The sequence below is a fragment of the Thamnophis sirtalis genome, unplaced genomic scaffold, assembly GCF_051295495.1.
Source record: "Thamnophis sirtalis isolate CommonGarterSnake01/CBP01778 unplaced genomic scaffold, rThaSir2_p1.2 scaffold_13, whole genome shotgun sequence".
Classification (NCBI taxonomy): Eukaryota; Metazoa; Chordata; class Lepidosauria; order Squamata; family Natricidae; genus Thamnophis; species Thamnophis sirtalis.
The window spans coordinates 8957952-8968966 of record NW_028261393.1 but is presented as its reverse complement, the minus strand read 5'-3'; the positions used below and the strand labels follow the sequence as shown (position 1 = coordinate 8968966).

The following is an 11015-nucleotide window of genomic DNA, read 5'->3' as shown; positions in this document are numbered from 1 at the left end:
ATTCTTATACTTTTGTTATTCCATTTAAAAGGTTATAATATACAGTTTGAGTTGTACTTTTAACCTGGAGCAATTCAATAACAGTAACAATAGCACTTAGACTTATATACCGCTTCACAGTGCTTTACAGTCCCCTCTAAGCGGTTTACAGAATCAGCAAATTGCCCCCAACAATCTGAGTCCTCATTTTACCAATCTTGGAAGGATAATTTTTATTGCAAAACTTGATTTCATTGAGGGCCACCTTAGGGTTGCGTTTGACCTCAGGCGGCTAGAGTGGGTGTGGCCAAGATGGGCGTGGCCAGCTTGACATCACTTGTGTTAAAGGGGGTACCTGTGGTGGCACTAGCACTCTGCCAGAATAAAGGCAACGCTCCATTTTTGGCTGAAAAGGCCTCCTGCAATCTTCTGCCATTGAAAACAGAGCTCGGGGGGGCCACACACGGCCCTCACAAGCTCCATTTTTTGCTGGGACAGCTTCCTGCAACCCTCTGCCACTGAAAACGGAGGTTGGGTATCTTATGCGGCCTCCCAAGCTGTTTTCTCTGGCAGAGCCACCACTGGCTAGTCCTTCACTGTTTCCAGGGTGGCACCCCACGGGCCGGATCTAAGCACCCCATGGGCTGGATTCGGCTCCTGGGCCTTGAGTTTGACACCCTTAACCTAGACCTTGAAATCTTACAATGTGGCATTTGTCACCACTGAGAACCAAGTCCTTCCAGCTTGCTTCTGCTATTCTACTATTTTTTCATAATTTCCCACACTAGAAATAAATCTTCACATGTGCCGGAAGTAGAATAATTTGAGCTTAATCATGTGTAGCCTCTGTTTGATTTGTTGGATAATCCATTTATCCATTTTCTTTTGTTTGTTTCTCATTTTCATGGTATTCTCAGTGGTTTTCCCCAACCCCAAGCATCAAAAGTGTCAAAACTCTTGATATCATTATTCTTTAAAGTCCAGTTTCTACTTCCATGGAGTATCACATTGCCGGCATGATTCTGATCCTTTGCAGGCATAGACAAAAAATACCCTTGTAGGCAGTGGTGGGATTCAAATAATTTAACCACCAGTTCTCTGCCCTAATGATGAGCTGGGTAGGCGGGGTTCGGTGGTCATGTGACTGTTTGGGCATGGCCAACTCAACATCACTCATGTCTATGGGCGCTTCGTCTTAGCTGTGACAATGTAATAAGGGTTAACTGGAGAGGCAGTTTCTGTAAGCAGGGCAATAAAGATTAGGCTAGAAACAAAGGAGAAACAGAACATTATCGTAGCTGGAACATATGGTATATGTGGGCGACAAGGAGAACAGCAGGGACTTAAAATGGGGAAAGTTAAAAGTGAACATGGGCATTGTAATAGATCCCTGAACTTTGTAATGAGAAGATGTGGCTTAGAGACCTAACAATGAGGAAGGAAAGAAAAAAGTTGGGCTGTGAATGACTGTCACCGCGGGGGGGAGGGGGGTTGTATGTTTAAAATTGTATTTGTATTTGTATGTTTTACTCTTAAAAAAACGTATAACTAATGAATGCCGATACAAAAGGCTGTATATGTACTTTATATTGTTATGTATGTGTTGTCTTTTCTTATGTTGTTGTGTTTTTCTTTCTGTCTTTAAAGGTTTAATGTTTAATGTTTAATAAAAACTATTTTTTTTAAAAAAATATATACAAAAAATACAAAAAAAAAAAAAGATTAGGCTAGAAACAACACCAGAATGTTTCCTTCCTGCCTTCCTTGCAGGATTAGCCCCGTAAAGTGGGAAAAAACAAAAGGAGATTTCTTCCAACAACTGGTTCTTCAAACTGCTTAGAAAGTTGACAACCAATCCTCTCAAATAGGTGCAAACTGGCTGAATCCACCACTGCTTGTAAGTATCTTTTCCAAGAGCTTCATTACTACCATACCAAGTGCTAGGCTGTGGTATATTTCTTGAATAAAAAGAGGTTTCTTTCTTCATGTCCACTTTGTTTGAAACAGACTGCAAAAATGGCTCCTGGCTTATGAAGTATCCAGAGCAAAATTGTGAAGAAATAAATTTCAAAAGGGAAGTGATGCTGGTGGATGAACAAATGTTTCCCTTTCCAACTGCTCTGATTTTGGGGGATTGAGGGTACAGTAAAGCGGAATGTCAGGAACTAACAGGACTTTTAAATAAGAAAGTAAGTTAAGTAAATAAGTGAGTGAGTGTGTAAGTAAGTAGTAAGTAAGTAGCATTATCATGTCTTGTGATGCCAGAATGAGGTCAGTCTACAGAGTTATTAAGTGGACTGTCATATGCTATTTTGACTTTTTCATTTGTTTGTTTTTGACTATAATATTATGGAATTGCTGTTGTTAGTTGCGAAGTCGTGTTCGACCCATCACAACCGCATGGAGAACGTTCCTCCAGGCCTTCCTGTTCTCCACCATCCTCTGGAGTCCATTTCTGAGGTCTTTAAGATTCAATGCAGAGTACAAATTAGATTTATTGTATCCTATCAGTCAATCAAACTCACATCCATACAGTCCGTGGTGTGGATTGATTGATATAGGAAACACTTAATACAGAATTTGGAAAATTCTGAAGAGCTCATAAACAAATGTTCTCATTTTATCAGATTCAACCAAATTCTGATGTGACCCTAACGTCAGTATAATATTGGGGGGGGGGGATGATAATTTTGAGAGCACAATGATAAAGACAACACTCCATAATGATGCTGCATATATTTATTTGTAAATGTTTATTCTTGCAGTCTCCAGTGTTCACAATTAAGGGGAAACTGCCCCCAAATCAACCCAAAGAAATATAATCACTGGAGCCCTTCTTAGATGAAAGTGGCAATTGTATCATTGATTAGGAAGAAATTATGGAAGCTGGAAAGAGAAAGCGTTGAAGATGAGCTCTGGTTTTACTCTCAGGAAATGCAGTTCATAAATCTAGAAAATAGATGAGTGAACAAGAAATATTTGACATAAAAACAGTAGGCAATTGATTTTTACCCATTCCATAATTAAAGGCAGCTAATATTTCAGAATTCTGCGTTCAGCCTTTCTTTATCCTTAAAGACAATCACCCCAGATAATCTACATATCAGAAAGCAAGTTATCATAAATCCTGGAGAAATCTACAGCATCTAAATCTTTACTAAAACCAAGACCGGCTTCCATACTCACTGGGGCACATTTTCCTAGTCAGATGTTTTGATTTCTACTTCCTGGAAAAATAAAAACCAAAAAGTAATTCAGTATAAAATAACTGGAGTGTTCATTCTATTATGGATATTACTAGTAAAAGTGTATTGTTTAATTGTTTTAATAGACATGATGGGGATTAATTAAATTCCATTGTTGGGTAAATTAATGCAATTCTAGAGCAACTTTAGACAATTCCAAAAAGAGACAAGAGATACAAATGAGACAATGCACAGTCTACATGACTTTTCCACCCTCTGCAATTGCAGCCATACTAATCCTATGCATAAGCATCCATGGAAAAATAAGCATATGGGTATCAGTATTTAATTCCTTAATTAACATTGCTTAGAAGAGCTGACTAGTAATCTGTCATGCCCTCATCGGAGCCTGAATCTGCAGGGGGAGCTGGAACCTGAGCCAACAGAGATTGAGGAGTGGATGAGTTGGCTTTGGAGGAAAATGGGGAAGGGCAAGGCCAGTCATGCCAGGGCCTTTCAGGATTAGGACAGTTTGTAGACAGGGAGGGGGGACAGGGGCAGGATGAACATGAGAGCTCAGGGGATGAGCAAGAACCACCTTCTCCTGATTTGAGAGCATGGAGAGTGGAGAGAAGGCGAGAACAGCACAAACTGAGCAGGCTATTTGGGAGAAGAGTGTCCTACCCATCTTCACAAGTTACACTTGGGGAATGAGCCTTAAGGAGATGCTGTGGGGAGGAAAATTTGTCGGGAATGTGGAGTGCCAACGTTTGAACTTTCCAAGAGTTCTTGCATCCTTCCTGGCTTTCTGGACGAATTACCTGGATCCTTTGCTTCCTGAACTCCTTGCTTTGCCCTGCTGGATTTATTGCTGTGCAGTCTTGGTGTGCACAACACTGGGCTGGACTATTTGCAGCCAGAGGCTGCTTGAGGTGTATGTGTGTAGAGTAGTCAGATTTCAGATTCAGATTTAGTTTATTTGTATGCCGCCCTTCTCCGGGAGGGACTCGGGGCGGCGAACAACTCAGAAGGGGAAAAGGGGACACAAACACAATACACGTAATTAAAATACACAAGAGTCATACAGCCATACAAGTCGAGAGGGGAGGGGAACTCATCAACCCCAGGCCTGCCAGCACAGCCAGGTTTTGACGGCTTTCCGGAAGGCCTGGAGAGAAGTGAGGGTCCAAATCTCCATGGGGAGTTCATTCCAAAGGGTCGGAGCTGCTACAGAGAAGGCCTCCCCCGGGTGGTAGCCAGATGGCATTGGCTGGTAGACGGAACCCGGAGGAGGCCGACCCTGTGCGATCTAACGGGTCTATGGGAGGTAATTGGCAGCAGGCAGTCTCTCAAGTACCCAGGTCCAATACCATGAAGGGCTTTATAAGTTACGACTAGTACTTTGAAGCGTATCTGGAGACCAATTGGTAGCCAGTGCAGCTCGCGGAGGATAGGTGTAACGTGGGTTTACCGAGGTGCACCCACAATCGCTCGCGCGGCTGCATTCTGGATGAGTTGTAGTCTCTGAATACTCTTCAAAGGCTGCCCCATGTAGAGCGCATTGCAGTAGTGGTGTTGTTGTTGTCATAACTTTGCTCTGGGAACTGCCAGAAACATGGGACTGTTTGGGGAAATTTGGGGTAACGAAGGGTTTGAACTGCCAGCTGCCTGTGTTATCTCTATGTTGTGACTTGAAATATCTTTTCATCAGAAATCATGTGTTATGACAAAGCCCAGCAATTACTTGGATTTTAACAGGCTGTATTAAAAATGTTTCCCAAAAAGACATAGTTCAAATGGAAGTTCTGATTTGGTATTCAAAGACTGAAAAGGGAAAATGAGATGCTGCTCATACTTTAGAGTAATAAAACATGGGGAAATGGAGCAAAAGGAACCCTCACCTATGTCTTGTTCAGAGAAGATTCCTGAGATGCCTGGAAAAGGGGGAGAAAAATGAAAATTCTCATCAGTGTAAAAGGTTGGAAGAATTGTTTGTTTTGAGGAGAGCAAGTTTCTGAATCACAGAAAACATTTAGGGCAATTTTTGTGAAAGGAATATTTCCCTGAGATTCTAATCAAGACGATAGGTGAAAGCTGAGGAATCAGTACAAGAAAAAAAGTAATTATTCCTGGAAAAAAGTAGTGAAAATATTGGTAAACATTTCTTATGCTGCAATGGGTAGCAGATCCATCTGTGGACAGTTACATTTTTTGGTTGCAAACAATTATTAGAGTCCTTTGCTATTAAGAGATTTAATTTAAAGGCAGAGGATCTTGTTATATTCTAAACAAGGGATGCTTATCTCTTTCTGCACAGACTTTGGCCACAAAGAGATAGCAACCTTGGAGCAATAAAAAAAACAAGGCTAAGGTACAATGCAGAAGGAAGAACCTTCTCCCCACCTTCAAAGGAATAGACCTTACAAAATGGGCACACTTACTTGATCCATGGAGGCAGATGTCTTTTCGCCAGAGTTTGCAGGTGTTCCAGAGGCAACAGACCCAGGTCCTTCAGAGGCAGGCAATCCAGATGTACCAGGGACTTTAGCATCAGACGAAAGAGAGGCAGAAGGCCCAAGATGGGGAAAGGCAGCACGAGTAAGTTGTGCAGAAACACGTTTTGCAGGGGCAGCAGGGGGACGTGCACAGGCACAAGGGCCACGTACACAGGCACAAGGGGCACGTGGTGCACCAGTGGCAGGGGCACGCGGGGCACCAGTGGCAGGGGCACGCGGGGCACCGGCAACATGGGTGTGTTGTGCACAGGGACAAGGGGTACGAGGTGCACCAGCAGCAGGGGCGCGTTGTGCGCAGGGACAAGGGGTACGAGGTGCACTTGGAGCAGGGGCACGTTGTGCACAGGGACAAGGGGTACGAGGTGCACCTGGAGCAGGGGCACGTTGTGCACAGGGACAAGGGGTACGAGGTGCACCGGCAGCAGGGGCGCGTTGTGCGCAGGGACAAGGGGTACGAGGTGCACCAGGAGCAGGGGTGCGTTGTGCGCAGGGACAAGGGGTACGAGGTGCACCGGCAGCAGGGGCGCGTTGTGCACAGGGACAAGGGGTACGAGGTGCACCAGGAGAAGGGGCACGTTGTGCGCAGGGACAAGGGGTACGAGGTGCACCAGGAGCAGGGGCGCGTTGTGCACAGGGACAAGGGGTACGAGGTGCACCAGGAGCAGGGGCACGTTGTGCGCAGGGACAAGGAGCACGCGGGGCGCTGGCAGCAGGGGCATGGGCATGTGGTGCACTAGCATAAGGTGCAAGAGGAGCACTGGCACTTTGTGCATAGGCAGTAGAGGAAACCTGTGGAGGGGGATATGATGCAGGGCCAGCAAAATATTGAGAACTAGGAGGAGAAGCGGGAACTGTAGACTGTGCATTGGGAAAGGAACCATAAGTGGTCTCCATGTTTGGATTAGGTGGATAATTATAGTTAGACTGTTGCTGCAGAAGAGAAAAAAACAAAGTGCAAGAGATAAGACACTGATCTTGTTTGTTTCCCACAATCCACATTAAAAGAAACCCACCAACCGTATTGAAGTTCATAGGTGTATCTCCTTCAAGGAGCTTATGGCCTCAAATCTTTCTTATGTTTCAGTTATATAATAAAATATAAGCCCAGAGTTACTTTTCGGAATAAGATGGGCAGCATATAATCAATATGTTTATATAGGCACAAATATAAACAGACAAAGGACTTTAACCTAAACCCCATAACATTTTTCTCAAACAACTACACATATTTAGAAAGAGAGAGGGCAGAAATATTCTGACCTAGGCCTCCTGAGACAATAAAAAACACATGCTTAGTCCCCCAAACCCTCTTTTTATTTCAATGGCTGTGAATTATTTTCATTCACAGCCCTTAATGAGTCACAAATAGTTTGTAAAGAGTCCGACAGAAGTCTGCCACAGTCTTTCGGGATAAGGCTGATAAGCACCCATCTTTATCTCCCTTGAAACACTGCCGAAGACCTAATTGCCAATTAGCTTTGCAAGGCCAAATGGAACACAGAGTCAAAACGGAGCTTCAGAGTTTAAACCGACCAAAATGAACAAAGTTTCTTCCTGCAAAGGATCATGTGCCTTTGCTCCTCCTTTATGGCTTTTGGGAGGGGCCAATCATCTCCGAGCCTTACTCCTGTGTCGCTCTGCACATGTGTGTACTGGGAACAGGCTCCCCCTGTTCAACTGTCTCGCTAATGTCAGACTCTAGAGGTTCTGGAGATAGTACATCTCCCAGATGGCCCTGGCCCCCTCGCTGCCCCTGATACAGAGCCCTCGTCCAAGCTGTCCCCAGACTCCAGGACTGGCCCATGTTCCTCCCCAACCTCCTCACTGTCCGAATCTGCTGCCAGCTCTGTAGGCCACCGGTGAACCACAAGAAACGTCTACATAGAAGCAACAGGCAATTAAAAAAAAAAATGCTAAATAAGGTTGCCAGATCTAAGAGTATAAATTATCACAGCCAACAATAGTAACTATTAAAGGCAGATAAATAAATAAAAAGAAACAAAAACAACATGTTTAAATTCTAGAAAAAAAGCTATTCAAAATGTGTGGCTTTTTTTCGTACAAGTATAAGTACAGCATGCTTTCTTAATAAACCAGTAAGTAAAACAACACATCTAAATCAAGGGTGCCAAACTCAACACCCGCAAGTCAGATCTGGACCATGGGCTGCTAAGGTCTGGCCCGTGGGGGCGGGCCAGAAATAGCAAATGAGCGGCATGCAGTGCCTCTGCTAGTGAAACTGGGGCTAACTTGGGAGATATTTCAGAGGTGGTATTCAGCAGGTTTTGACCAGTTCTGGAGAACCAGTAGCAGAAATTTTGAGTAGTTTGGAGAACCGGTAAATATAACCTCTATCTATCTATCTACCTACCTACCTATCTACCTATCCTTTTACATACATACACACACATGCATAAATCATTTAAAACCCACAAATCTGCATTCTACAATCCCACATTTATGCACATGCATAATATTTATTCCCCCTAAACTTTCTAATATTTCATGCCCCCATATAAAAGGCAGGTTTAAAGGGGGACTTTTTAACTTCACAGAAATAAATATACAACTCCACAAGCAAGCAATCTTTAAAAGATGAAACAAGGCTCCCAGACCTAAAAAAACAATACATTTTAACAATAAAAATGCATTTAATCAAGTAACTAAAGAAAAACATTGAAGTGCAGTCGTTTTAATAAGAAGATGTTATAAATCTTTCCGAAATCAAGCTTTGTGTACATCTAGGATCTCTTAAGTATCTGGCTGAAATAGCAAACAACTATGGATTCCTTCACTATGTTGCTTAATTTCAAAATTTCAAGATACATTTTCTAAGTAAAATGTAAATGCCCCCAAATAATTTAATACATCTCTCCATAAATAAAATGGGGACTTTGACCTAGATGGGGGGAAAAACACGTTATTGTATCATCCATTTGATCCACAGCTCTTTGGGATACAATGGATTTGAATTGTGCTGCTGTCTTAACCCCACAACTCTCCCAGATGACAAGCATTTGAAATGGGTGGTTGGAAATCAGTGGAACTGGAAGCATCTTCAAAACCAAAAAAGTGTGAAGAAAGAAAGAAGGAAAGAAAGAAGGAAGGAAGGAAGGAAGGAAGGAAAGAAGGGGAGGAAGAGAGGGAAGGAAGGAAGGAAGGAAGGAAGGAAGGGGAGGAAGAGAGGGAAGGAAGGAAGGAAGGGAGGAAGAGAGGGAAGGAAGGAAGGAAGGAAGGAAGGAAGGAAGGAAGGGGAGGAAGAGAGGGAAGGAAGGAAGGAAGGAAGGAAGGGAGGAAGAGAGGGAAGGAAGGAAGGAAGGAAGAAAGAAAGAAAGAAAGAAAGAAAGAAAGAAAGAAAGAAAGAAAGAGAGGAAGAGAGGGGAAGGAAGGAAGAAAGAAAGAAAGAAGGGGTGGAAGAGAGGGAAGGAAGAAAGAAAGAAAGAAAGAAAGAAAGAAAGAAGGAGGAGAGAGTGAGGGAAGAAAGAAAGAAAGAAAGAAGAAAGAAAGAAAGAAAGAAAGAAAGAAAGAAAGAAAGAAAGAGAGGGTAAAGAAGAGATCATACTGTACTTACAGGAACAGGGACCTGTGGATCATAGTTTGAGGAAACTACAGTCTGGGGTTCATAGTACACCTACAAAAATTCAGAAATACATTGTTAAACCTGTTTTTCTCCAACAAAGATGGGCCCCTGCATGGATTCAGAGGAGGCCCACCTATGGGTGCCCTTAATGTCATTTGTATGGGAAAGTAAAGTTCTGAAACTCTGAGCAGCTGCGTTTCTCCTGAAATGATGGGTGAGAAATCTCCAGTGAAAACTAATGATTTCTCTGGGGCTCAGTTCTGACCACGAGGAGCCTTTGGGTGGGCAAGGGTTGAAGCTTGGTTGTGCCACATTGGAACACAGTCAGAATTTGACAAACCAGCTGCCAGTTTGTGACTATGTGATCTTGTTTTCCAGCTTGGCCAGATGAGTTCTGACAGCATTCAGAAATATCAAAATATATTAAAACAAGAAACTCTTTTACTTATTGGAGCTGGAGGAACCGGGCCATAATTCTGTAGTGAAAAACAATAATTACACACTTGCTTTTTAGCCTGGTACACATGGTCACAGTGAAATCATTATAAAATACAGTAGAAGCCATAAATCTATTGACGGAAGGAAGCGAAATATTAAAATGGACTAAACATAGTCAATTAAAATTAGTTCTTGTATCATGGGCTGGTTTTCCACTTGATAGGAAGCCCAAACCAGACAAAACACATTTTAAGACATTAATTAATATCGTTGCAATCTGCAAAGCTTGTTATAAAGTTGCGCAAAATAGATCCCAGTCAGAACAGAATCATGGATTTGATTCAAACCATCAAATCTAATCGAATAATTCAAATCGCTTTGAAAAATAGTGGCATCCACAATAGGGCTGTCCGGTTCGATTTAGGGGCAAAATATATATATCTGTATTTAAATAGGGTTCATACAACCCTATCTGTTATGCCTAAGATTTCAGTTGGACCCCAAAGTTATTTGTTTAGTCTGAGATTAACCCACAGAGTTTGAGCGACGGGGGTTTCTCTGTCATCCCAGATTTCATCTCACCTGGGCATCTGTGCTGAGCACAGAAATCAACAAAGCAGCAACCATGAAGGAGAGCTTCATTTTTCTCAGCTTGAGGTGTCCTTCCCTGGATGAAAAAAAATATGTATGACTCTGCAGTTTAAGGATGGACCTTTATTTATACATCAGCCCAAGCCAGACTGTGTCCAAACTGAAAGGAGCAATTGATGACGCCTTTCAAATTATCTTATCAGTTGAGAAAGGTTAGAAGGATATGTTCTCCACAATTTCAGGTGCCAACTGAAACATTCGTTCATGCTGTATATAGTTTAGCCAATAATGAACTTGATCTGCAAGAAAATATTGATGGAATATCACCCTTCAATTTATCTGATGATAAACAAAGTGGAGACTTCCTGAAAGGCCATTTGTAGTGCAGAACTTTTCTCTGGTTTCTGTTTTATCATACAATTGCTTTATCTCAGTCCCATCTTTTGATTTCCTTATTTTGGTTCCTTTGATTTCTTTTCATTCTCATTGGGGGAGGGGTTTTAAGAGGCAGAGGTCTCTTGCCAGCTTTCGGGGACCTCTTTTAAACATCTAAACGGTAGTATGGACAACTGCTGGTGGAAGCACTATTTGATCATGGAATCCAACAGAGGTGGGTTCCTACAAGGTCGCACCTATTCGGTAAAACCGGTTCATCAAATCTACCGAACCGGTTAGAAGAGGTTCCACCAGTGGACCCAGAAAGTAGGCCACACCTATAGAAGTGGT

General features: G+C 42.7%; 1 protein-coding gene across 2 annotated transcripts; it reads right to left on the bottom strand.

Annotated features, from left to right (window-relative positions):
- Positions 1–2703: 2703 nt before the first annotated feature.
- On the bottom strand, positions 2704–10395 carry LOC148043000 (uncharacterized). Of its 2 annotated transcripts, none has more exons than XM_087727334.1 (5): positions 10281–10395; positions 5606–6610; positions 5066–5098; positions 3166–3206; positions 2704–2928 (listed from the first exon to the last, which is right to left on the bottom strand). In XM_087727334.1, exons 1-3 carry the CDS (start codon positions 10286–10288, stop codon positions 5077–5079), a joined length of 1035 nt encoding a protein of 344 aa, XP_087583460.1. In that variant the 5' UTR covers positions 10289–10395; the 3' UTR covers positions 2704–2928; positions 3166–3206; positions 5066–5076. The 2 variants fall into 2 exon arrangements, with proteins under 2 accessions (XP_087583460.1, XP_087583459.1); XM_087727333.1 differs by lacking the exon at positions 10281–10395 and adding an exon at positions 9252–9313.
- Positions 10396–11015: the final 620 nt, after the last annotated feature.

Bases quoted from the DNA above. Each gene is read 5' to 3' on its own strand.
- LOC148043000 (XM_087727333.1), bottom strand. From the start codon at position 9,274: ATGATCCACAGGTCCCTGTTCCT. The intron at 6,611-9,251 runs GTAAGTACAGTA...TCTCTTCTGCAG, and splicing joins ATCCACAGGTCCCTGTTCCT to CAACAGTCTAACTATAATTA. The intron at 5,099-5,605 runs GTAAGTGTGCCC...CCCCTTTTCCAG, and splicing joins CATCTGCCTCCATGGATCAA to GCATCTCAGGAATCTTCTCT.